The 27,904-nt window shown below is 45.2% G+C and overlaps 1 protein-coding gene across 2 annotated transcripts in view; it reads right to left on the bottom strand.

Annotated features, from left to right (window-relative positions):
* Positions 1-27,904, bottom strand: part of TMEM132A (transmembrane protein 132A) — a 408,370-nt gene that overhangs the window by 215,742 nt on the left and 164,724 nt on the right. For both annotated transcript variants that reach the window (XM_077454804.1, XM_077454805.1), the window contains exon 6: positions 9,196-9,382. In XM_077454804.1, coding sequence (XP_077310930.1) covers positions 9,196-9,382 — 187 coding nt within the window. The remainder of the gene's footprint in view (positions 1-9,195; positions 9,383-27,904) is intronic.

The following is a 27,904-nucleotide window of genomic DNA, read 5'->3' as shown; positions in this document are numbered from 1 at the left end:
GCTGCTCAGACCCACCAAGGCAGGGAGAGCTGTACTTTCCATCACAGACCCACTCTCCGATCAGTATGGGGTGGCTGCTGGCCTGGCACACGGACGCAGACATCAGTAGCCTGGTCATATGTGTGCCCGGAGCATTACACTCACCGGCCCTGGAGCCTGGGAGGCATGTTGTGGCTCACCCAGTGTGGAGCTCTGGTCTGCACACGCTCGCTGGCCAGGCTGGGGAGACTACAAGGATAAGGGTATCCAGCCTGTCACCCAGCCGGATGTTGATAGCAGATCACAGGATCTAAATCTTGAGCAAAAGGCAACTTCTGCAGAAAAAATCCACGGACCGATGGGCCCGCAGGGTTCCTAGGTCCTTCTCCTTCACTAGGCAGAAAAAAACTGAGGCTGTAGGATGCAGGCTGGGGGGTTGTTACCTAAGGGACCGCCCCTTGGGCGGAACTACAAAGTTTTGGTTTTGTTGTACATGTTAACATGTTCTGCCTAGTCCTCTCCTGAAGGTGGCATAACAATCCGATGGTCTAAGAAAGGAGTTGTGTCAGTCAGTGAAAGTATGAGAAAATAACTGAAATCAGTCGCTTCCTTTAGCCATCAATAAGCTTCTTACACCTCTCACCCGGGAATTTTGGACCACTCTTCCTTTGCAAACTGCTCCATGTCGCTTTTATTAGAAGGCGCCTTTTCCCAACAGCAATTTTAAGATCTCTCCACAGGTGTTCAATGGGATTTAGATCTGGACTCATTGCTGGCCACTTTAGAACTCTCCAGCGCTTTGTTGCCATCCATTTCTGAGTGCTTTTTGATGTATGTTTGGGGTCATTGTCCTGCTGAAAGACCCAACTTTCTGACACTGGGCTCTACAGTGCGACCCAAAATCCTTTGGTAATCCTCAGATTTCATGATGCCTTGCACACATACAAGGCGCCCAGTGCTAGAGGCAGCAAAACAACCCCAAAACCTCACTGAACCTCCACCATATTTCACTGTAGGTATTGTGTTCTTTTCTTTGTAGGCTTCATTCCATTTTCGGTAAACAGTAGAATGATGTGCTTTACCAAAAAGCTCTATTTTGGTCTCATCTGTCCACAAGACATTTTCCCAGAAGGATTTTGGCTTACTCAAGTACATTTTGGCAAACTGTAGTCTTGCTTTTTTATGTCTCTGCGTCAGCAGTGGGGTCCTCCTGGGTCTCCTGCCATAGCGTTTCATTTAATTTAAATGTCGACAGGTAGTTTGCTCTGACACTGGTGATCCCTAAGCCTACAGGACAGCTTGAATTTCTTTGGAACTTGTTTGGGGCTGCTTATTCACCATCCATGCTATCCTGCGTGAATACCTTTCATGAATTTGTCTCTTCCGTCCATGCCCAGAGAGATTAGCTACAGTGCCATAGGTAGCAAACTTCTTTATAATGTTGCGTACTCTGGACAAAATCTAGATCTCTGGAGATGGACTTGTAACCTTGAGATTGTTGATATTTTTCCCAAATTTTGGTTCCCAAGTCTTCAGACAGTTCTCTTCTCTTTCTGTTGTCCATGCTTAGTGTGGCACATGCAGACACACAATGCAAAGACTAAGGGAACTTCTACTTTTTATCTGCCTTCAGATGTGATTTTTATATTGCCCACACGTTACTTGCCCCAAATGAGTTTAAAGGAGCATCACATGCTTGAAACAATCTTACTTATCCACAATTTTGAAAGAGTACCAAGATTTTTGACCACGCCTCGCCGCTGTGGGAGGCGTGGCTAAGCGAATGGCGGCGTAACGTGTGTGTGCTGACTTCCCCCCCTCCGGCGTCCTGCTGAGAAGACGATGGCAGCCCACAGTTCGTGATACCCATTGACCGCCGACCTGTTAAGGGAAGCTGTGATATCTTTCCCTATCTGATATATCCCCGCTGTGTCCCCTCTGAGCACCCTTGTTTACACACAACGCTCGTTGAAAACCCAGCTGAACCTGTTGTGCCTTCGGACATCCGTGCTGCGCTGTACTGAGTGGTAACAATGCCATTCCCTCTTGCTGGTAATTAATCCGGTCGATGTGGTAGGTGGACGGGCGGCTCGGTGGTGTGACGAAGTGTGCGGCAGAGGAGGAAGTGGAGGAGATAGAGGAGTAGACGTGAGAGAAAGTGGAGGCGGAGATGGACGTGAATGTCACTGCGAGAAGTCAGCCCCTGGAGCAACAGGGCTGCTAGTGCTGCTGCTAGTGCTGCTGATATTTCATCTCTCTGCTTGGATTCATCCACTCTATTCCTCCCTACCCATTCAGCCCATTGTAAAAATAGGAGCCTTGGGAGAACTCAGAGAAAGCAAGTTGGCTGATGGAATCTGCAGATCTGGGGGTACAGAATTAAAAGAAGTATACAGCGTATGGAGAGGTGAGCCCATATTTAAACATTGAAGAAATGCTGAATCTATACCACCCTATATACTGAATTAAGATTGATTTAAGACTGTTAAAGAATTTTATGGTGAAGCCCTTGCTAAAAACAGGTGGAGATCTTTATATCTACACTAGTCTATATACAGGGCTGATAGATAAAGAGCCGATATTGATATATAGAGTACTGCCTCCTTTTTTTTTTTTTTTTTGGACTTTAACTCCTCATTGGGGACGCACAGTATAAGGAAAAAAAAGAGAGGAAAAAACTGCGCAAAAGGAGTTATCCCAACAGGAGATTAAAGGGTTTTTTCCCAATACACGAGCAGCAACAGCTCGGGCGTCCACGTTAGAGACTAGGGAGACAGCAGGTATTGAGATCCCAATGGCATCACCTCGGATGAGTCTCCCACTGTCACCAGATGCAGCACTGGACATAAATCAGGCCCGGCCAAGACTTGAAACGGGGTCAGAGGCAGCATGCAGGGGAATAATGGGGGAACCCCCAGGCGGTATGGACTTAAGATCAATAATGCAAGCCCTCCCAACTCACCAAGAAATAGAGGCCCTGAGAACAATTATGCAGGCTCTTCCGACGCGCCAAGAAATGGAAGCCCTGGTGTCCCGATTGGAGGAGGGACACAGAAGGGAAATGCAGGCAATACGGTCAGAGGTACAGGCTTTAACAGAAAAAGTAAATGAGGAAACATCGGCCTTTAAGAGCATAGAGGAAAGGGTGTCCAAATTAGAAAGAGAGCAGATAGCACAGACAGCCATCATACAACTAAAATTTGAAGCAGCTGAAGACAGAAGCAGGAGAAACAATCTCAGATTTAGAGGCATCCCCGAAAGCATTGAGGAGGATCATCTATACAGGACTGTGATCTCTATCTGCCAAAACCTGGGGGTTAATATGGCCACAGGTGAAATTGAATTTGACAGACTTCACAGAGCTCCAGGCCCACGCGCTATAGACTTGTCCAGACCAAGGGATGTAATCGGATGTCTACACAGATATGCACACAAGGAGATGATTAGTCGGAAAGCATGGGATGTAGGCCCGATAGCTTATGAGGGCGCTAAGATCAGTATTTTACCGGACCTATCAAAAGCTACTCTACAGCGGAGGGCTCAACTGCGGCCAATATTGGACAAAATAAAGTCCTCGGGGGGCACCTACCGTTGGGGATACCCAATCTCCCTGACGGTTAAAAGGGGAGGAGCCTCGTTTATGCTTTCATCCCCACAGGAGTTACCGGCTTTGTTTTCCTTTTTGGAAGTTGATGGGTGTGAGGTGCAAGATTGGCTTCAGCCTGTAAAGAAAAGACGTGTAAAAGAGGGGGCATTAAGGATTGGTGGTGAAAAAGACTTGATGGGTAGTAAAGAAGTAACTGCACAGCAAATAGCTGATGCGGGCTCCTTACCATAGGTCAATGTGTTATAAGAAAATAAGGATTAGGTATATATATTGGGTGATATCTTCCCTATCGTTAAGGGCCAGGGTACAGTTTGACCCTGGATAATTTACTTTACACAATATATATATAGGATGATATAAAATATGTGTACGATTGCCATGTTACCCCTCCCCCACTCCTCTTTTTATTTTATTTTTTATTTATTTTTTATTTCTCCTTTTGGGATAGACACAAATATTAGTTAGAAAATAAAATTTGGGTGCTTATTACTTACACAATAAAATATGGAGATTTGTTATCACTGATTTAGAGTTCACATGGACTCGGTCTAATACAGGACCGGGGGGAGGGGAGGGGGGGGGTTTAGGAGGGTAGGTGGGCAGAAGGGGAGGGATACAAAGATTGCAACTACAATATACACTAAAAATCTACACTTATTTTAGGGTAATAGGATTAGGAAAACATGATAGAAATTAATATAATTTATTATTTTTTTTTTTTGGGGGGGGGGGGGGTTGGGGAGGGGAAAAGGGTTCTGCCCCTAAATAGTAGGGCATGGTTCGCGGTCTTGGGGACTATAGACGGACCTGGACTGGAATATATGGTAAGGGTATGGGAGAACCATATATATTGTGTGTTGTATAATAATACTGAATAGAAGGTGAGGGAACTGACGAGAAAAAAATGGATTAAATTATTGAAATTGCCAGAATGGATGTGAATTTAAAGGGACTATCTGGAGGGGGAGTAGCGTTGCACGTGCTCTGTATTTGCTAGCTACCCACCCATACCTTACACCTACGGGAAACTGAGAACCCATAAGTAGGTGTGGGGGAAATTTGAAAGATATTCCCCATAGGGGGTCCACCTCCTCCTTTGGAATTTTTTCCCCCTTTTTTTTTTAGCCCAGGCAAGATGGAGGGAATGCGTGTAACATCACTTAATACTAGAGGACTTAATGTTCCCGAAAAACGTAAAATGCTATTAAATGATTTAAAACGCTCCAAGACTGACATTGGCTTGGTACAAGAAACACATCTGAAGGAGGGAAAATTTCCCTACCTCCAAAATAAAAACTTTCCAAACGTTTATCATGCCATAAATCAAGAAGCCAAAACCAAGGGAGTAGCCATCTTAATCTCCAATCAAATAATGTGGTCTCTGCTGGATAAGTGTCAAGAACCAGGGGGAAGATATTTATTCCTTAAAGGACTTATAGGAAATGTTAAAGTAACTCTTGCTACAATCTATGCCCCAAACATACACCAAGATGAGTTCTTGAATAAAGCCCTATCAAAATTTATGGAATTTAAGGAAGGGATTCTTATTATTGGGGGGGATTTTAATGCCCCTCTAGATCCAAAACTAGATACTTCGAAAGGGACATCATCTGTTTCTGAAAAAATTAGGAAGAATATCCTTCGCAAATTAAACGAATTTCAATTGGTTGATGTATGGAGGGCTTTCCATGCAGATGAAAGGGATTATACATTCTTCTCAAACCCCCATCAACGGTACTCACGCATCGATTTCTTTTTACTACCTCAGCGAACACTATCGTTAGTACAGGACATACGTATAGGAAATATAACATGGTCTGATCATGCACCAGTTACGATCAATATTGTTTTGAGGGAAGTTACACATAAGATGGATTGGAACTGGAAACTGAATGAAAGTCTTTTGTATCGTCCTGAAATTCGAGAAGAGGTGGTAAGGGAAATCGATTCGTATTTTAAAATAAATGACAATGGAGAGACTAAAATGGGGATAGTGTGGGAAGCCCACAAAGCAGTAATTAGAGGAATTCTAATAAAACATGGGTCCCGAATAAAGAGAGCTAGAGAAGAGGAAACAGGTAGACTATTGGAGAAGATAAGGGAGATAGAGATACAACATAAGAGGTCAATGGAAAAGGACATGGGGATAGAATTAGCATATTTAAGAAGACCGTTATCTGATATCCTACGGTATAAGGCAAGGGCGATGGTACAACAAGAGAGGAGAGTAATATATGAATCAGGAGATAAATGTGGTAAAGTGTTAGCAAGGAAATTAAAAAAGCAACTACTCCGTTCATATATACCCTATATTAGAACAAAAGGAAACCTCAAATGCTCAATACCAAAAGACATTGCAGAGGAATTCAGAAAATATTATACTTCACTGTATAATCTTTCAGCTTCCTCCCATCCCTCCTCATCATTAGAAGAATATCTTGAATTCTCAAATTTAGCGAGACTGTCATCTCCAGCGCGAAGAAAGCTTGAGTTACCAATAACAATAGAAGTAACTTCGGCAATAAAGATGCTAAAGCAAGGGAAGGCTCCTGGCCCAGACGGATTTACCCTGCAATATTTTAAAAGTTTTCATCTACAACTAGCTCCCTATATGGTTAAAACATTTAACATGCAAGGAAAAACTGAGCCTCCACCTGTAGAAGCATTAAGGGCACATATTGTACTCATTCCAAAAGAAGGAAAGGATCAATCAATATGTAGTAACTACCGTCCAATATCACTACTAAATACAGATTATAAAATATTCACAAAGATACTCGCATCTCGCCTACAGCCGTTTATGATGCAATTGGTCCATCTGGACCAAGTGGGATTTGTCCCCACACGTGAAGCTAGGGATAGTACAATTAAGGTCCTGAATTTAATTCAATATGTAAATCACAGGAAGCTGCCGAGTATCTTTGTCAATACAGACGCAGAAAAGGCCTTTGATAGGGGTCAATTGGCCCTTTATGTTAGGAGTCCTAAAACAAATGGGCTTTGGGGACCGAATGTTGGACTGGATAGCAGGAATATATTCAAATCCACAAGCACTGGTGAAGGTCAACGGGACAAACTCTGAAAATTTCCCAGTATCCAATGGGACACGTCAGGGATGTCCCCTGTCGCCTCTTTTATTTGCGTTGTCATTAGAACCTTTGTTAAATAGAATTAGACAGAACCCCCACATTAAAGGTATTCCTTTAATGGATCAGGAATATAAACTTTCAGCATACGCGGATGATTTATTATTTTCACTTTCTAGCCCACAAATATCACTACCTAATCTATTGGAGGAAATAGAGCGTTATGGAGATCTGTCTAGTTTTAAAATAAACTATAGCAAGTCAGAGGCGCTGGGGATATCACTGGAGGGCTACATTCAAAAAAACTTAGAAGACAATTTTAAGTTTAAATGGACAGCTACAGCACTGAACTATTTAGGGATACAGATTCCACCTAATTTAATAGATGCATACGCACTGAACTTCCCACCCCTATTAAGGGAAATCAGTACAACGTTGAATGAATGGAGTAAATCTTCACATTCCTGGTTTGGGAGAAGTAATATATTGAAAATGATCATAGTCCCCAAGTTTCTTTATATGTTTCAGGCGCTACCAATTCGGATTCCACCGGCCTTTTTCAGTAAAATCCGAACAATTTTTACAAAGTTTATATGGGCAAGTAAGCGCCTTAGGATTAACAGGAAGTTACTAACAATGCCTAAAGAAGCGGGTGGAATCGCAGCACCTGATTTATACAAATACTACCAAGCTACGCAGCTTGGTAGAATTGTGGATTGGTGCCGACATAGAGATAGTAAAAGGTGGGTCGTTATGGAGCAACAAGTAAGCCCCATTCCTTTAGATAGAGCCATGTGGTGCGGTACGGCTATACCTCCTTTATTAAGAATCCATCCTTTAATAGGACCCACGCTCCAGATGGGAGCTAAAGCCATACGTATCCCCAAAATCTCAACAGCAAAATCTCCCTTATTTCCCATTCTTGGGAACCCATATTTTCTGCCCGGTCTGGAACCAGGAATATTTAGAAATTTAAGAGAGAGGGGATGTTTTCAGGCATCACACTTCTTGAAGTTTAAAAAATGGCTATCAATAGAAATGTTAATGCAATTAGGAGGACAATATGAACTACCCTTATGGCAGGCGTTACAGGTTAAACATTTCTTAGACACATTGGGACCACCTGAGGATTTTGATCGACCACTTACTAGGTTTGAAGAGTATTGTGAGAAGAAGGAGCCCCTCTCTCATATTATTTCTAAAATATATGCTTTATTAGTCTCCCCTTTGGAGGATACTGATATAATGAGTTTGGATAAATGGGAAAGAGATTTTGGACAAACCTTTACCCCGGGCCCAACGTCAGAAAATAATGCATCTGACTTTTAAATCATCTAGGTGTGCTAAGATACAGGAATTAAATTATAAAGTACTAATGCGTTGGTATTATACTCCATCACGAATGCATACTTTCTCCTTAAAGTCATCGGATAGGTGTTGGAGATGTGATAAGGAGAGAGGTACTATTGCCCATATCTTTTGGTACTGCCCAGTGATTAGACAGTTTTGGGAAGAGGTTCGGAAAATTTCTCAATTGTTTACTGAATATCATCTTGAGGAAGATCCGGCCTTTTTTCTACTACAATGTACACACATCCCATTAGAAAGATATAAGAATTCAATGCTATGTCACTTGGTGAATGCAGCTAAAAGCTGCATCACCAGCTGCTGGAAGGAAACGGAGGCTCCGCGAATCTCGCAATGGTTAAATAAAGTGAGGAAAATCGGGATCATGGAGAGTCTGATTCCTATGCCTCCCGAGGAAAGGGAAGCTATAGCACAAGTCTGGGCCCCATGGGAAATATTTATACAGTCAGAAGAGGGGAGGGGGTTGATAGGAGAGGAAACTGAGGATTAGATTACCCGGTCAAACGATGTAAACCCTACCTTCTGGAGGGGTGATGTCGGATTCCTCCCCTTGTCTACCTCTCCCCCTACCCTCTTTCTGTTCCTCCCTCCCCTCCCCCTTTCCCTTCCCTTTTTTTTTATTTTATTTATTTATTTATTTATTTTTCCTTTCCCCTCCAAGGGAGAAGGAAGGGAACCGTTATGGGGAATTGATACTGTATTGATAGGGTACAGATATTGTTTTGTTTATAAAAACGGCAAGAATATAAATATTATGTTGGTTTATTAGTGATGTAGTATAATGGATTATGTGATTATCAGAAAGTGTATATTATATATAATTACCATCAACGGTATATGTCCTGTATTCTTGCAAAGAAATAAAAAAAAAAGAGTACCAAGATTTTTGACCAGCCCACTTTTGGAATTTTGTGGGACATTATGTCCAGTTTGCTTTCTTTCCTGCCTTTTTTGTTTTGTTCCAATACACACAAAGGGAATAAACATGTGTATAGCAAAACTTGTGTAACTGCAATACTTTTCTGTGAGAAATACTTGATTTTCTGGAAAAAATTCTGGGGTGCCAACAATTTCGGCCATGGCTGTATATGAAAATTTGGGTTATTGGATTTAGATACACATTATGGGAAAACCAACAAATACTCAAAATTGTACCTTCACCAGTGGGATAATTGCTCTAAGATCACGATCAGATACCAACACTTCAGCACTACCCCGAAAACCTGCTGAAGCTGCACTTGCCACAGGTCCATCAAGCTGAAACATGATTCTTCGTGAAACAGCAGAACCTATGGAAACATTACCAACAAGAAAATCCAATAGAGCAACAACTGGATGAGTCCTGTACAAAAAAAGGGGAGAATAAAGACAATAAATTACTACAACTCTGACAATTGAAAATCAATACACACTTTGAGAACTTTAAAGTAAAACTGAAGGCAAAACATTTTTCCATCTTGGATAGATTAAGGAGGGTTATAATCCCCCTCAGTGTTTTAATTTTCTGTTTGTTTCCCATTGGAGAGATTTCCCTTTACTTCCTGCCCCATAGCCAAAACAGGAAGTGAGAGAAAATCCCTCCAAAAGCGAGGGAATCCCTGGTTGCCTCCAGAACTAAATGTCGCCATTGAAAGAGTTCCCACTCTAATTCCTACTCTGGTAACAACTCAAAATTTGGGATTTTCTTTCACTTTCAATCTCAGTGATAACTCTGAACAGGACAGAGGGTGTGCACCTCCCCAACGGGATGCAAAAAAAAAAAACCTGACAGGGGTTCTAATCCACCTACACTCAAAACAAAAAACGTTTTTAGTTATAGTAAGAATGTGTCAGGGCTGGTTAGCCCTTTCTTCTCTGGACTGGCTGCTTAGCTGTCAGCTAATTACCAGCTCTAATCTCTCTCCACAGTCACCCAGCTGATCTGATCCTAATCCTACTCGTCTGACCTGCCAACTTAAAGCTGTCCAGCTCACTTCATCTCTGCCTTCGCCTTGGTCACATCACAAGAAACCATCTCCTGTGGTTCTGTTTTAAGACTGGCTTGCTGACATCCCTTCTGACTCCTTATCCTGCTTGCTGTTGCTCCACTTGGATCCCAGACTTCTGGCCTGGCTGATTACCCGATCTGGTTGATGAACTCTGGACTGGCTGACTACTCGATCCAGTTACTGGACTCTGGCTATGCTTTGACTATGCTTACTCTATTTACCTTTTTATTTTTTATAAATAAACAAGTGTGATTTAATTGTACTTCTGTCTCGGTCTGGTTCATGGTTTCTGACAGTAGGCGAAGGCCATGAATTCAGGAGATACAGTCAATCCACTTGTTGGCAATATTTTTTCCAGATTGGATGAGCAAGATCACCGCATGAATTAGTTTGCTATAGCGTTACAAACGCTCCTGAGTCGCACGGCTCACCTGGAATCCGCCACTGTGGCTGCTCCGGTACAACCTGAGTTGCAGGCCATCCCTGCTGCTGTGCCAATCTCTGTGCAGGCACCCGCCTTGAGTATTACCTCTATAAGAGGTATGTATGGTTTCGCTCCGCTTCCCCGGCAATTTGGGAGCGATCCAGTTCAATGCAGAGGGTTTCTCAACCAGGTTGAGATTTACTTTGAAATGCTGCCCCAGGCGTTTCCCACGGACAGAAGCAAACTATCTTCATGATATCTTTGCTTTCTGAGAGAGCCTTGGCCTGGGCAAACCCTCTATGGGAGACGCAAAAACCTGTTGTCTTGAGTTACCCTGACTTTGAGGCCTCCTTTAAAAGGGTATTTTTTTTTAATATTAAACAGGTAATGTTTATTGAACATTATTGCAAAGATTACAATCACAGTGGCATACACCGAACATTCAAAAGGTGTTGCGTCATAACCATAACAATAGATGAAAAACATTTCTCCATTACAGTAGCCAGTATGTATCACTGCCAAGGAAAGTCCTAACATTGACATATTATTTACTGTAATATTACATCAAATTCCCTCATCACACGTGGCAGCCTCCTGCAGCCATTTATCCCATATTCTATGATATTTTGCTGGGCAACCTCTATTTTTATATAAGATTTTTTTGTATGGGAGCGTAAAATTAACTTCCCGTTTCCAGTCCTCAACCCGGGGTGGAAGGGGCCTCATCCACTGTCTAGCTATCACTTTTCGAACAGAAAACAAAGTTTCCTGCAGGAAAGTGTTAGTAATTTTATCTAATACGTCAGGAAATATCCCTAGTAGACAGGGTTTGGGGTCGAGAGCCAAGGGCGAGCCCATAACATCATGTAGAAATGACACTACTTGTTTCCAAAGTTCCTGTAGTTTGGGGCAAGACCATATAAGATGGAAGAACGTCCCAGTCTCTAGAGTACACATCGGGCAGAGCACAGATTGATTCGTATTATATTTGGCGGTCCTGAGGGGGGTGAGGTATGCTCTATGCACTATATAAATCTGAGAAAGCCTGTCTTGGAGCCTAGGGGACACCAACTTGCACGTCTCCAGAGCCTCCTCCCACTCCTCATCCGTCAGTTCACCCACATCGCCCTCCCAGCGGGACTTCAGAGCATACGCTAGTCTCGCCGAGACGGGGGCCGTAAGCATACCATAAAAGCATGAGATAAGCTTTTTGGGATCAGTATCCTTCACTATGGCGACAATAGGATTGGGAGCAGGCCGAGGCAATGCCTGCGGAAACTGTGCTCCAAGTGCATGTTGAACCTGTAGGTATTGATATAGCATAGTGTTTGGAATACCAAATTCCTCCTGCAGCGCCTGAAACGTTTTAATAGTACCATGGTGAATCAGGTGATGCAGGTAGTATATTCCCCTCGATACCCATAACTGAACACCCTGGATCTTTTGAAGTTCCGGCAGTTGTTTGTTATGCCAAAGTGGGGTATAGTCATTTGGTGATGTAACATTCAGTTTAGTGGATGCCAGATCCCAAATCCTTCTGTAATGAAAAAGCATGGAGTGTTTACCTGGCTCCCCAACAGAGCTCCCCGCCCCCGTCGAGACAGCAGCTATCGGATCATCTGCAATTTGTGCCCAAGTAGGGCAGAGAAGGGTAAGAAAACGTTGTTTATCAGTCTTGTCCACATGAAAAAGCTGAGACAGTTGTGAGGCAACATAGTAATGGTTTAGATCTGGAAGAGCCATGCCCCCCATATCAGTCGGGCTTTTCAAAGCCTGCCAAGCAAGCTTGTGTCTATTATTCCCCCATACAAAGGGCCTAAGGAGACTTTCAAGGGATTTAAAATATTTCAGTGGCAAATATACCGGGGTATGCCACAACACATACAGTAGTTTAGGTAATAGGACCATTTTAATCAGATTAACGCGCCCCCAAACCCCAAGGGGGAGGCGAGACCAGGCCTGAATCTTGGTACGCACCAGGGAGAATAATGGTTCTACATTCAGCGCAATATAGTCTGCTGGATTCCTAGAGACATATACCCCTAGATATTTAATAGTGCCAACCCGCTGAAGAGGCAGACTGGCCTGAGATTCTGACTGTGGAAAAATGTCAATAGGTAAAATTTGGGACTTTTCCCAGTTTATACGGAGACCGGAAAAGCTACCAAACCACTCTATCATGTGTAGGGCCTTTGCGAGGGAAGGGCCCGAGTCCGCCAGGTATAGCAACGCGTCATCAGCGTATTGACTGATTTTTTCGGTTAGTCGACCCATCGTCAGTCCCCTAATCGCGGGGTCCGCACGAATCGATACCGCCAAAGGTTCAGCAGCCAAGCCATATAGTAACGGGGACAGTGGGCACCCCTGTCTGGTACCCCTACTAAGGCCAAACGCCCGGGAAGACCATCCATTAGCCACCACCTTAGCCGTTGGGCGATGATACAGCAGCCTCACCCACCGGATAAAGTTCGGGCCAAAGCCGTATCCCGCTAGACACTTCCACAAGTACTCCCATTCCACTGAGTCAAATGCCTTAGCCGTGTCAAGTGTCACTACCACACGCTCACTTTAAAAGGGTATTTGATGTTCCCGCACGCTCCGCTTCTGCTGCCAAGTGCCTCATGTCCATCAGAGTACGAGAACTGTTGCCGACCACGCCATTGAATTACGTACTCTGGCAGCAGAGTTTACTTGGAACAATGAGGCCCTCATGGCTGCTTTTTCTCATGGTCTCTCGGATTCCATTAAGGATGAGATAGCAGCCCGAGATATACCCACTGGAGCTGGAGAGCTTGATCTTGTTTGCCATCCTCATTGACTCCAGACTCAGAGAAAGACTTTCTCTTACGGAGCGCTTGCGGAAGCCTCCTGTATGTTTGCCTCTGAGCTTTGCAGTCCCACCCGTGACCCCCTCACCTCCCATGCCTCCTGGTATCGAGTCGGTCAGTGAAGACGAACCCATGCACTTGGGCTTCACACGTCTCTCTGCGGATGAGAGAGCCTTTAGGAGGAGGGAGACTTTGTGACTTTATTGTGGCCAGGCAGGTCACTTTTTGAAGTCTTGTCCTACCCGTCCAGGGAACGCCCAAACCTTGAGGTCCTGTCATGGACAGACCTTAGGTGGCGTTGTTTCGTCCCCAGTTATCCAGAAGGATAAGCCCCTGGTTTTGCTTATCCTTTCTTGGGCTGAGTCGTCCATCGAGATACAGGCTCTAATCGACTCTGGGGCTGCAGGCCTGTTCATTGATGCTGCATTTGTTTCACAGCACTCGATTCCACTGCAGCTGCGTGACACTCCACTTGCCAATGAGGCTCTTGATGGGAGACCTTTACAGGCTGCCCATGTGACTCATGGGACGGTTCCATTGTCCATGGCTGTAGGGGCTCTTCACCACGAGATAATCAAATTCCAAGTTATTTCTTCACCCAGGTTTTCCGCTGGTTATTGGTTATCCTCTTTTGATTTCCTCCACACCGGTCTTATGATTGCGCAATTGACCTTCAGCCTGGTGCCATACCTCCTCGTGGCCGGGTTTACCCTTTGTCGGTCTTGAAGGATAAGGCCATGGAGGAGTATGTTGCAGACGCACTCTCTCGATGTTTCATCCTCAAATCCTCGTCTCCTGCTGGCTGGTGCTCGTTTCTTCTTTGTGACGAAGAAGAGCGGTGAACTGAGACCTTGTATAGATTATAGGGGTCTCAATCGTGTCACGATTAAGAATGCTTACCCGATTCCGTTGATTACAGAGTTATTTGACCGCCTCAAGGGAGCAACGATTTTCACAAAGCTTGACTTGAGAGGGGCATACAATCTCGTGCGCATTAAGGAGGGCAACGAGTGGAAAACTGCATTTAATACCAGAACAGGCCATTATGAGTACCTGGTATGTATTTTGGCCTTTGTAATGCCCAGCAGTTTTCCAGGAATTAACGATGTCCTCCGAGATTTGTTGCTGTTATGTGTGGTTGTTTATCTTGATGATATCCTCATATTTTCCGAGTCCCTGGAGAGCCACCACACAGATGTCTGTCGTGTGCTTCAGAAACTAAGAGAGAACAATCTCTACTGTAACCTGGAGAAGTGGGAGTTCCATCGTGAACAGGTTACATCCCTGGGCTACGTCATTTCCACTACTGGTTTTTCGATGGACCCAGAGAAACTGTCGGCAGTCCTACAGTGGCCTTGACCCATAGTTTTATGTACTCTGCAGTGTTTCCTGGGCTTTGCCAACTACTATAAGAAGTTTATTCGTAACTTCTCGTCTCTGGTCAAGCCCCTGACTGATATGACCAGAAAGGAGGGTAACCCACAGAGTTGGTCTCCGGAGTCCATTAAGGCCTTTGAGACTCGAGGTTGCCTATGTTTCTGCTCCTGTGTTGGCACATCCTGATCCTACGTTGCCTTTTATCCTAGAAGTTGATGCTTTTGAGACTGGAGTTGGCGCCCTTCTGTCTCAATGTCCTAACTCAGAACGCTATGCATCCGTGTGGCTACTTTTCCAAGAAATTGTCACCTGCTGAGTGCAATTATGAGATTGGTGACAGAGCTGTTGCCGATCATTTTAGGCCTGAAATAATGGAGACATCAACTTGAAGGTACCACTGTGCCAGTTCTTATTCTTACTGACCATAAGAATCTTAAATTCTTGTCTGAGGCTAAGCGCCTCTCTCCCAGAAGGGCACGATTGGCTCTTTTCTTGTGAAGCTTTAATTACATTGTCTCTTACCCAATACTAAGAATGTTATGGCTGATGCCTTGTCACGACAATTTTCCTCCACTTCCAAGTCGGATTCGGTACCGGTTCCTATGATTCCTCCTGATCGTATCTACGGTTCGCACCAGTATTACTTCTCATTTGGGTGACAAAACTCTTGCTGCTCAGGTCCATGATCCTCCTGAGAAACCTTGTGACCGCCGCTTTGTCCCAGAGTGTCTCCGTACTGCCGTGCTCCAGACTTACCATTCTCCCAAGGCAGCTGGCCATCCTGGGAAGAATCAACTCATTTGGGCCATTTCCCAACAGTTCTGGTGGCCTAGTCTACTGGCTGATGTTACTGCCTTCATAGCTGCCTGTTCCGTGTGTGCTCAGAGTAAGACTCCACGACACCTTCCAGTGGGCCTCCTACAACCCATACCCAATGGAGAGAGGCCTTGGACCCACCTGTCAATAAATTTGATTGTGGAGTTGCCCAACTCCCAAGGCAACACTGTTATCCTTATGGTGGTTGACCGGTTCGCAAAGATGTGTCATTGTATTCCACTTAAGAAGTTGCCTACTTTTAAGGAACTGGCTTACATTTTTGCTCGGGAGATCTTTCGCTTACATGGGCTGCCCAAGGTGATTGTCTCGGACAGGGGCAGTCAGTTTGTCTCCTAGTTCTGGTGAGCCTTTTGTGCACAGTTGGGAATACAGCTTGCTTTCTCTTCTGCGTATCTCCCGCAGTCTAATGGGGTCGCAGAGGGAGCCAATCAGTCCTTGGAGCAATTCCTAGGTTACTATATTTCTGACCACCATAACAACTGGTCAGACCTATTACCATGGGCAGAGTTTTCTCCTTGAATTCTGCTTCCCGATTATCTCCATTTACGGCGAATAATGGTTTCCAACCTTCCATGCTGCCTGACTCGTTTGTTCTGCAGAGTATTCCTGCATTAGAGGAGCATCTCCGTGGTCTTCGGTACCCTTGGGTACAAGTCGAGAAGGCTTTGCGTCATGCTAATGGTAGGTACAGACTCCATGCTGACTGCAGACGCCTGCCTGCGCCTTCCTACCAGGTTGGTGACAGGGTCTGGCTGTCAACTTGCAACCTCCGGCTTCGTGTTCCCTCACTGAAGTTTGCACCTTGGTTTATTGGGCCTTTCCGTATCCTTTGCAGGATTAACCCAGTGGACCTTCCTAATAGTATGCGCAACTCTAATTTGTTTCATATCTCCTTATTGAAACCGTTGATCTGCAACTGATTTACCACCTCGGTGCCACGTCCTCACCCTATTCAGGTTGAGAACCAGGAGGAGTATGAGGTACAATCCATTGTTGACTCCTATAGGATCCCTGGGCGCATACAGTACCTGGTGCATTGGAAGAGGTACGGTCCGGAGGAATGCTCCTGGGTTTCATCCTCGGATGTACATGCCCCTGTCCTCTTCCACAAGTTCCATAGACTTTTCCCCTCAAGCCCGGTGGCCCTCTGTGGGAGAGGAGTCATTGGGGGGGGGGGGGGTACTGTCAGGGCTGGCTTAGCCTTTCCTTCTCTGGGCTGGCTATTCAGCTGTCGGCTAATTACCAGCTCTCACCTCTCTCCACAGTCACCCAGCTGTTCCTGATCCTACTCGTTTGACCTGCCTACTTAAAGCTGTCCAGATCACTTCATCTCTGCCTTCGCCTTGGTCACATCACAAGAAACCATCTGCTGTGGTTCTGTTTTTTTTTTTTTTCTCATAAAGATTTTATTCGTTTTCAAGAAAAAGTACAGCAAAATGTAACAAAATAACAATATGACAAAATGAGTGACAGGTTTCAATACAAATTGTTCCAGGCAAAAATTTACACCATCATGGTATCTTAACTGTCAAATTAGTTAGTTTATTATCATTTTGGCAACTTTTCCGGAGCCATCTGATGGGGCATTGGTGTGTTGGGTTGGTTTCACCCACTTGTCCACTTCTGTATTCATGGACATGGGGCACGGCCTCAGGTATTAGTACCTTAGCCAAGCACCCTGTCCGTCAGTTGTAGGGTTCAGATTGTGGCTAATAGAAGAAAAGAGAAGATAATAAAGGGTAATGGGGGGGTATAGGGTGAGGGAAACAGGATGGGTAAGAGAGGTGGGGTCCCACTCGCTTCCCCCTCCATCTACCGTCCACCTGTTGCAGTCTCTAGGTCTGTCGGCTCCCCAGAGAGGTCCCACTATAGTGAAGTTGTTTAATGGTAATCAGTTATATAGTCTGTTACAATAAATCCTGATAGGATTGAGAGCTCCTGAAAGTTATCCAAGACTCCCAGACACCTGAGAAGCTAGTGATTTTGTCATGTGCAGCGAGGATAAGTTCCTCCATTGCTGCTATGCGGTCAACTCTAAAGGTCCATTCCTTTAGCGACAGTGGTTGTGGGGACCTCCAATGTACCAGTATACACAGCCTAGCGGCATTGATTAGGTGTATAGCTACTGACTTGAGATACTTCTTCTGCGGGATTTTGGATACGTGTAACAGGTATTGTCCTGGCGTGATTTCCAACGGGAGAGAGGAAATTGCTGTAGTCACTTCATGTATTTTCTGCCAATATGGCTGAATCCGGGGGCAGGACCACCAGATATGGAGGAGGGAACCCTCTTCTGTTCCACAGCGCCAACAGTGGTCTGGCACTGTTGGGAAAATCTTATGCAACACTTGTGGGGTCTTGTACCATCTTGTTTTTAATTTGTAGCCATTTTCCTGCGTGTGGACATTCAGAGAGCCTTTGTGTATGTATAAGTGGATACGATCCCAGTCGGCATCTCCTATCTCCCTGTCTAAGGCTGACTCCCAGGATACATGGTCTGAGCGTAGGGAGGAGTACGGATCTAAGAACATGGAGGCATACAAGGCTGAGATCACATGGCTCTGGGGCGATGAGCTTGAGCATAAAGCTTCGAATACCGAGGGGGGGGTTCGTGAATTTTGGGATTTTTGTCGGTACATCCAGGAAGTGTTTGAGTTGCATATAGGACCAAGAGGGAAAAGATTTGGTATTAGACAATGTTGCAAGATCACGTATGCTGAGGAACTTGTCTCTGCGGAAAAAGTGTTTGGCCTGCATCTGCGGGTAAGGCCATTCTTTTATAAGATAGGACTTTGATATTCCTGGGGGGAAGTCTGGGTTGCCCCTAATAGGGGTGATCGGGCATTCTTTAGAAGACATTGCATGGGTCTTGCATGCCCTCTCACAGGCTTGGAGCGTTGCCCCAATAAGAGGATGTGAGCATAACTTAGATGGTGTCAACGTTTTGGATACCCAAGGCATCACACCCAGTTCCACACCATGATAAGTTTTTCAAGATTCACCCAGCTTTTGCATCGATCATGGACATTCCAGTCCACTACTCTAGTCATGTGGACAGCCCAATGATAGCGCTGTATGTCTGGTAGGCCGATTCCCCCTTTCACTTTAGGCAGCACTAGCTTAGCCCAACTGATATGAGCCGATTTGGTGCCCCATAAAAAGGACCTACACATCTTCTTATATGTTGTGAAGAAGGTGGGGGGTAGATGTATTGGGATGGTCTGCATTTTGTACAATAAGCGAGGCAATACTGTCATCTTTAGGACCGCGGCCCGTCCGAACCATGAAAGGGTAGGTACGTTCCACTTGAACAGGTTTCGTTTGGCATTGGCATTGACTTACTAGATCGTTTGGTAGTGAGATATTTAGAGCGTATGATTTAGCTAGGTTCATTTTCAAATTTGAGATGCATTGGAAGAGATCTAAGGTCAGCATGAGGTTCGGCAGGGACGTCAGTGGTGAGGATAGGAAGAGTAGGATGTCGTCCGCGAACGCCGCAATCTTATATTCTTTTTGGCGGACTGCAATACCCTTTATGTTTGGGTTTTCTCTAATACAGCGAAACAGGGGTTCCAGGGTCAGAATGTAGAGTATGGGTGAGAGAGGACACCCCTGCCTGGTGCCATTATGGATAGGGAAGGCGTCCGATAGGTGGCCGTTTACCCGGACTCTAGCGCTCGGATGCATATAGAGGGAGCCTATAAATGCGCGCATCCCGCACCCCAAACCGAGAACAATCAGCGTCTCTTCCATATAGTCCCAGGCCACTCTATCGAACGCCTTCTCCGCATCCATTGCCAGGAAGAAGCCCTCTTGTTGGGAGGAGGTGAGCCAATTGTGTAAGTTCAGGGCCTTGATGGTATTATCCCTGGCCTCTCTGCCAGGGACAAAACCCACTTGGTCTAAGCCTATCCAGGCTGGTAAATGGAGGGCAAGGCGGTTGGCCAGAATTTTTGCGAAAAGTTTGATGTCCGTATTTAGGAGTGAGATTGGTCGGTAATTGGCTACATTAGTCGGGTCTTTACCCTCTGTGGATTACAGAAATATACGCTTCTTGTAGGGTCGGTGAGGGACATGTAGAGGTGGCTAAGGTATTAAAGGCCCTAAGGAAGGGTGGTGCTAATAGTTCTGCAAAACTTTTATAGTATTGCGCCGAGAAACCATCTGGTCCCGGGCATTTATTAAGCTTAGTGGCTTTCAGAGCCGCCGTCCACTCCTCGGAAGTTAAAGGGGCTTCCAGTTCAGTTTTGGCGGTCTCTGAAAGGGCTTTCGGGCCATATTTGTGAAGAAAGTCCCTTATCTTTGTTCGTGTTTCAGTCTTGGTATGGTCTTGAGTTTGGTTTGTCCCTTTAAGATTGTAGAGAGTGCTATAGAAGCGACAAAATTGGCAAGCAATATCCTCGCTTTGGGAGTGGGTTGTGCCCGACGAGTCGGTCATATGATGTATCGTATGGGTCTGCGTGCGTTTCTGTGCGAGTCTAGCTAATAGTTTGCCTGGCTTATTGCCCTGTTCATAAAACAGTTTGTGTGACAGGACCAGCCCCTTTTGTGCTTTCTTAAACAATTCTTTCACTGAGTCCGTGTATCTGTGAGCTCCTTAGCTACTCGAATAGCCTGGGATTGTTTGTGTTGTGCTTCCAGCTTAGCTATTTTCTCAGAAAGGGAGACAATCAACGCTTGGTGTGCTTTCTTCTTCCGAGCAGCTATAGCGAGCATGTGTCCTCGTATGACACACTTGTGTGCCTCCCATTGAACCATGGGAGACACCCCAGGCGTGTCATTCAGACGAAAGTAGTCGGAAAGGGCCTGCATAATGTTTGCCAGATCTCTAGGGTCTGCCAGAATGGACGCATCCAGTCTCCACGTCTTGGTGGACACGACTGTCTGCGGGAATCTCAAGGTCAGGGTAATTGGGTGATGGTCGGAAAGGGCCATACTTTCAATGGTTGCTTCCGCCAGGTATGACAGGTCAGATTGGCGGATAAAGAGATAATCCAGCCTCGAGTACCGATTGTGAGGGGAAGAGAAGAATGTATAGTCCCTTTCCTGGGGGTTAAGGGTTCGCCAGGTATCGTGCAATGTTAGGGATGATAATTGTAGTTGTATTTGTCTTAGAGCCGCAAAAGGGAGGGAAGAGGTACCTGTCGAGGTGTCCAATAGGGGGTCTAAGGCTATATTGAAGTCGCCCCCCAGTATTAGTAAGCCTGTTTGAAAGGATGTGAGTTTTAGGAACGTCTCTTTAAGGAATGTCACCCTCTTGGAGTTGGGGCAGTAGATGTTTGCAAGCGTCATAGGTTTTCCCTTCCAGGTGCCCTTCAAAAAAAGAAATCTGCCCTCCGGATCCAGCAGTTGGTCCGTCAGATGGAACATGAGTGACTTAGCCAGCAGGATAGATACTCCTTTAGTTTTGGAGTCAGTGCAGGTCGCATGATATGCATCAGGGTAGCGTTTGTTGGCAAGACGGGGAATTGAACCTGTTTTAAAATGGGTCTCCTGTAGGAAGACTACTCCTGCTCTGCAGCAAAAGGGCTTCTGCCAGGACACTGCTACGTTTTTCCGGCACATTGAGGCCCTTGGCGTTTAACGAATATATTTTAAGCGTTAATGGAGCTGACGTTTGCACAGTGGAGGACATGGTGCAGGATTATCAATGCGTGTGGGTTTCACTTGTGGATGGAGACAGAGAGGGATCACGGTGGGGGAGGGGTGGAGGGGAGGTGTAAATTGTTGAGGGGTAGAGAGAGAAGAAAGTAGAAGAAATCTAAGTCTGCTTTGTGCAATTTAGGTTTTGTAGGTGATGGACAGAGGAATGTCACCTGGTAGTGGTAGAGTTCCACCACACAGGCAGTATTACGGGTATACCGGAGGTGGAGTGAGGCCGGCTTGTCCACCTAGGTGAGCGAGGGATGCGGGGATTTTGGTAAATATAAACCGGTGGTTGTCAAAGGGGAACCTGCCTCTTTGGGGTGGGAGAATAGTCTAACACCAGGGAAGAAATCTATTACACCTGCCACCCAGAACTAGCCATAGTAACAATGAAGCATCTGTGGGACCATCTTAGGTTGGGGGACTCTGGCGGGACCCTTTTAGGTGTCTCTTAGGGAGACTGGCCCTAGCATCTAGGTAGTTGCCTCTGCTGCTCCGCTACAGGACCTGGGCCTATGTAGGGTAATAGCAAGTGGTGACTTGTGATTCCCCAGGGCAGCAGAGGGAGTATGTAACCCCTCCGGAGCCGTGAGGTAAATCAGGGGCAGTAGCATATGAGTCAAAAATGGAGCTCCGTGCCTTCTATCAACAGAACTCTAGTGCGCCGGGTGTAGGCAAACCGCATATTTAGAGTATTAAAGGCTTTAAGGAGCACATATCACCCTGTTCCGCCTTGACTAGAAAGGACGCCCAGCTTTGAGGGAAGAGAGGAGGACGTTGAGATTTAATAAAAACATTTCAAACATCAACATTTCAAACTTCAACAGTGAGTAGAGCAATAACAAAGTTATCAGGCAGTATCAGAAAGGTGGAATAAATCAGACACAATGGGAAGTGCGCAAGACTTAAAAGCCATGCCTTCCCTGGTCAAGACTCCAGTGCGCCGGTTGCCTGTAAGCAGTACTCCTAGGGCGCTGGGGTCCTCAAGGGATCCGTCTCATATTAATCAGTATTAACCAGGGAGCATGTTCAGCTTCAAAGAAAGAGGAGAGAACAGCACCTTTTGAACCACAGAGCTAAACAAACAGTTAAACATTTCGAACAACCATCTCAAGCAAGATGAGAGAAAAAAAAAATGGCAAGATGGTAGTTCAGATACTTGCGAGACTAGTTGGGCGGGGCCATTAGGGAGAGGGAAAAAAAAAAGGGGGGGGAGGATAGGTCTTCTGTCCCCTCCATGACGGCTACCAGGTGTATGGCCTCTCATCCTGCATGTATTGTGATGCAAAGGACACATGAACCCCCATATGGGAGTATTCGCAACCCATTTACTGGTGGCAGTGTGGGCGACCCATGTGCTATCCTCCTGTGCTGGAGAGGCCTGGTCTTGGTAGTTCATATGACATGGGGATGGAGCCCCTTACACCAAGATTTCCGTGATCTGATTGGGTTTGGGGGTTCAGGGTACCACATAGTAGTAAAATAAAAAAAATAAAAAAAAGGAGGGAGGGGACAAAACAAAAGAGGGGGAAAATGATTCACTTGTTGTAGGAAACCTAAGACCTCTACCTGCTGGAGGTATGGGATTAAAGTTTGCGTGTAGTGAACCTCGTGCTCGCAGTTCTGTCAGCTCTGCAGCTCAGTCTCGATTGGGAGGGTAATACTACTCCCCCCTTTTGGGAGAGAAAAAAAAAAAAGGTAATCAGAAGGCCCCAGGGGGATAGTCTCCAAAAAAAGAGGTAATTCTGCAAGAATAATAGGAACAGCCTCACCAGACCATAGAGTACACGGCTAGCGATCCATTCTGCGTCGTACAGATGATGGTGAGGTTCGTGGGCTCTCCTCAGTTTCCATATCTCCACGCATCCTCGGCGGGGAGTTGGCCGACGTTCTGCGTCTCCTCTGGCTGTGTCTTTGTGTGCGTGGGGTGCCCTCTGGCAGTGTGGGGATCCATGGATCAGGTTGGATGAATGTGCTGTACCAGTCAGGAACTTCTGTCACAGGAATGCCTAAGGATTCACAAAAGGGATGCAAATCAGCTGGGGTTCTCAGCTGCGCTGTGCGATTTCCCGATGTCGCCTGCAAACAAAATGGAAATTTCCATCGATAGGCTATGCGTCGTTCACGGAGAGTCTGCAGGAGTGGGTGCAGTTCCCTCCTATGCTGCAAGGTGATTGTAGACAAGTCTTGGAATAGTTGTATGCGTGCGCCATTATGTTCCAAGCGCTCATGATTGCGGGCCAGGCGCAGTATCTCCTCTTTTTGCGTGAAGTCAACTAGGCAGCAGGCTGCATCTCTAGGGGGGTCAGTGTCCCTACCCCTTGGTCTGAGAGCCCTGTGGCACCTTTCCATCTCCACTGGGGCATCAGGCGGTCTCCCCAGCAGCGTGTTGAAGATAGCCCACACTACGGATTGCAGCTGGGGTCCCTCCACTGTCTCTGGGATGCCCCTCACCCTCAGATTGCGTCTGCGACCCCTATTATCGAGGTCCTCCATGTGCCTGTGCATCTCGATCAAGTGTTGAGCATGAACATTGACTACCCTTTGTACTTGATGTATGGCTGTCCCATGTGTCATGGTGCCTGTTTCCACCTGCTCCAGCCTGCTAGCAACAGCCCTGATATCCGTTTTTAAGTCAGTTATGGCCACAAATAAGGTGTTTTTTATGTCCATCGCCACTTGCTGGAGGTCTGAGAGACACAGTAGGGGAGAGGTGTGTGAGGGAGAGGTACCTGGAGCAGAGGCAGAGGCGCCTGAAGGATCCGCTGTCAGATCGGGTCCCGCCGTACGCCGCTCCGAGGCCTGGGATGCGGCCTGCATGTCTCCCTGCGCTTGTGTGCGGAACATCGCGGGGATGTTCCGGCTTAGCTGTGTGGCCGGGTCTGGCTGTGGTCGGGAGCCTGAGGGGCTTCTCCCGGTCATCGTGGCCGGATTATGGAGTGTTTGTACCGCTGATTGAGGCAAGAATGGTTGTCTGGGCGGCGGAGCTCTGCAATCAAGCTGCCATTCTTGTCCGGTGCCAGGCCACCCTGTGGTTCTGTTTTAAGACTGGCTTGCGGACATCCCTTCTGGCTCCTTACCCTGCTTGCTGTTGCTCCACTTGGATCCCTGACTTCTGGCCTGGCTGATTACCCGATCTAGTTATTGAACTCTGGACTGGCTGACTACTCCGGTTACTGGACTCTGGCTATGCTTTGACTACGCTTTCTCTATTTAACTTTTTATTAATAAACAAGTGTGATTTAATTGTACTTCTGTCTCAGTCTGGTTCATAGTTTCTGACAGAATATCTAAAGAATTGTAAACTAAAAGAAAAATCTTAAAATTCTTATAGAGCCAACACTGCACATTTTACGTTTTCCACCTCTACTTTATTCAAATCAAACCTTTAATGGTTGTAACAATAATAAAAATCCAGTGTGTACCACTTGCAGGTCCAGGAATTACAAAGTTCCTGTTCCTCACCTCTGTAGGATTTCTAGAATTGTAAAATCCATGGTATTGTAAAACAACCACTGCCGTTTTAGGTGCAAGATAAAAAATATGAAACTGTTATAGCTTATTAATGGAGGACCTCTGGTATGGTACAAGAATGCAGTTGTAAATCCCACATTTGTTAGGTTTTCTCTAGTATTTTTTTTTAACTAGTTAGTGCCCTAGAAAGTATATAACAGATGATTTATTGCTATTGAAGCTCTGTAATTAAGCAATTACTCACCAACTACCAATAACTGGTGGTTGTGAGTGAGAGGAGACATTCTGGGGTTGGTTTACTGACAGCAAATAGGCTGCTCACTTTACAAGTGAATTTTCCCTTAGCTTGGTGAATTAGATAAAGCTCTGCTGACGTCTATTATTCAAGCATATGCAAGGGAAAATATTGTCTGTTTTTTTCCTTTTTTTTTCCTATATGATTGGGTATTTTTTTCCAAAGTGGATCTTCACCACATTCACTAAACTAAGGGTACATTTCCATGCAAGGTGAATACCTTATTTGCCTTTAGTAAATCAACCCAGGTTCTGACCTGTCAGCTGCATTGTTTATAGTATACTGGAGTAGCTGTGATCAATGATTATACAGTCATGTCAAAAATAAGCCCCTCCCCCATGAAAATTTCAACACAGGCAACATTAGATTTCTAATCAAATAGTGCCTACACATAAAAGGTACAGGACAGGCAAAACAAGCAATTTCTTGGGGCCCCAAGCTGGCCTGGGGGCCCCAACCGTGCCGCCGCTTCCTATAAGCTGCAGCCTGTAGGGTGGCCGAGCTCCTCTTCCTTCCTCGTACAGTATGTGCGGTACAAGAGATTCAGTTTCCTGTTCCCAGCCAGAATGACAGCAAGGGCATACACTAAGTGCAGTACAGTAGGGGGAGAGATACTTAATTCCCTCCATGGCCCAGTCAATGTGGGGATTGTGGGCCTTCAGCCAAGGCATGCCAAGGATGACTGGAAACAGAGGAGAGGTGATGGCGTCCAGACAAAGCAGTTCCTGATGATCCTTGGTAATGGTAGCAAGCAGAGGAATGGTTTTGTGAGTAACTGCCCCAGATTTAATCATGGACCCACCAGCCAAGTCAACAGAGAGCTTCTGTGTCTTGAGTTGTAGAGGAATATGATGTCTTGCAGCAAAGGTCAAGTCCACAAAACAGAACAAAAGGAGGAGAGCAAGATGAGCACATTCGGGGTTGAAGAAGAAGAGGTAGCTGAAAGACACTTACGGGGTTTAACTGTGCAAGACGTCACGTAGTGTCCTGATCCCCCACAGTGCAGGCATAGGTTCTGCTGGTGGTGACGCTGTCGTTCTTCAATAGAGAGGGAAGGGCGAAGTAGGCCGAGCTGCATAGGTTCTGCAGCGTCAGGAATGGGTGTGGTAGGAACTGGTGGAGCAGTGTTGAAAGAGCTGGGTACTCGGGGTAGCATCCATACTGGGTGAGCTGGACCCGTAGTTCTCTCCAATCTTCATTCTCTCAAACGACGGTCGATTTGAATGGATAAGTCAATTAGAGCTTCCAGAGTAGAGGGCACTCCTACTCAAGCTAATAAGGAGGTAAACAAATTAAGAATTTCTCCCGCGCTCCTGAAGGCGTTATTGCTATACCATGGTAGACCTTTTTTGGAAGAGAAAAAGCAATCTGTCAAGCTGATGTCTCTCAGGGTGAAGACATTTTGAAACTTTTCCTAAGCTGAAGGCACTCTCTGGCAGGAGGCTTTTCAGTCATTTTTAGAAGCATCTGCCTCCTGTATTTTTGCTGATGCATGCAGGCTGCAGCACCCGCACAAATCTTGGATGCAGGTACTATTGACAGACCCACACAAAAAGAGAAATACACATCTCTCTACACCATACAGGCAGAGCGTTGGGATGTGGACAGGTCTAGAGCGTAGGAAAACTGATCACTCAGCACGTGACATACCTCCCAACTAGCTGGTCCTTTCATGTTGGTCTACTGCACTAGACAGATTGTTCTTTTTTGCAAGGCTCTGATGAAGAGGGAAATTCCTCCAAAATGCGCCAGCCCACTTTGAGTATTTGGAAACAATATGACGACCGGGGAAACTGGCGCTACCTATTTACCATGAACCAAAAAAGGTTCTCATTCCACCTAAATGAAAATTAAACCTTTACCAGGAAGCCCTGAAACTTATAGACTCCTATTTCTATTGAAACCAGGAATAAATACAGGAACAGCTCCACCCAGAGGCTATTAAGTCACACAGATTATATAGTATGTCTCCAAACCAGCCCTAGTGAGTGTGATAAGTCTCATATAATCCCAAACAAACCATACATAAATCCGATGTCCGGTAGATTTGGTCTGAAGGCGAACAACCCCTGCAGGGGTACATTCTTCTGGTGAGTGGGGTTCCTTGTGGGGGAGCACGGAAGTCACGTTGAAGATTGCACAAGAAGCACTAAAGTCACTTTATGAACAGTTTTTTTGGATTTGCACTATTAAATATATATTTTGGACTATTGGATAATATACTTTTTTCTTTTTAGTTTTATATTTTTTTATTAATATTTTTTATTGTGTTTTTTTGATTTTTATTACATATATATATTTTTTCTTATTCGCGATTGTCATCAACTTTATTATTGAAGGTTATAATTTTTATATTTATATTATTAGGGGCTGTGTTATATGATCGGTTGTCTCTTATATATAATTTTTCACATATATATATTTTTTGTCTTTTCACCTGAAATTTTTTATGCACTCTTATAGAAATAATAGCAGTTGCATTTTTTCACATTCAGCTATTGGGCTATATTTTCACTAACATATGTTAAATTACTGGCACAATTATAATCTAGTACCGATGCGATCTTAAGGTAAAATCGCACCGAGCTATATAGAAGTTTTTTTTTTTTAATTTTTTTGGTACTTTCATGATAGTTCTCCTTTTTCTTCACTGGATGTATTCTTCACATTTTGGAATCAAGGTTGTTGTTTTTTTCACTATTATATTCTAGTGGGGAGATTGTTGGTAAACTCTAGCACTGATGCGATTTTGCGAATAATCACAGCTAGCATTATTATTTTCCGATATTCAGCTTCTCTCACAGGATTTATGTATGGTTTGTTTGGGATTATATGAGACTTATCACACTCACTAGGGCTGGTTTGGAGACATACTATATAATCTGTGTGACTTAATAGCCTCTGGGTGGAGCTGTTCCTGTATTTATTCCTGGTTTCAATAGAAATAGGAGTCTATAAGTTTTAGGGCTTCCTGGTAAAGGTTTAATTTTCATTT

This window comes from Lithobates pipiens, unplaced genomic scaffold (genome assembly GCF_037356315.1).
Source record: "Lithobates pipiens isolate NorthernLeopardFrog02 unplaced genomic scaffold, aLitPip1_a1.2 Scaffold_25, whole genome shotgun sequence".
NCBI classification, from domain to species: domain Eukaryota; kingdom Metazoa; phylum Chordata; class Amphibia; order Anura; family Ranidae; genus Lithobates; species Lithobates pipiens.
Note: the sequence above shows the minus strand (reverse complement) of the source record. Positions and strands in the feature narration are given on the sequence as shown.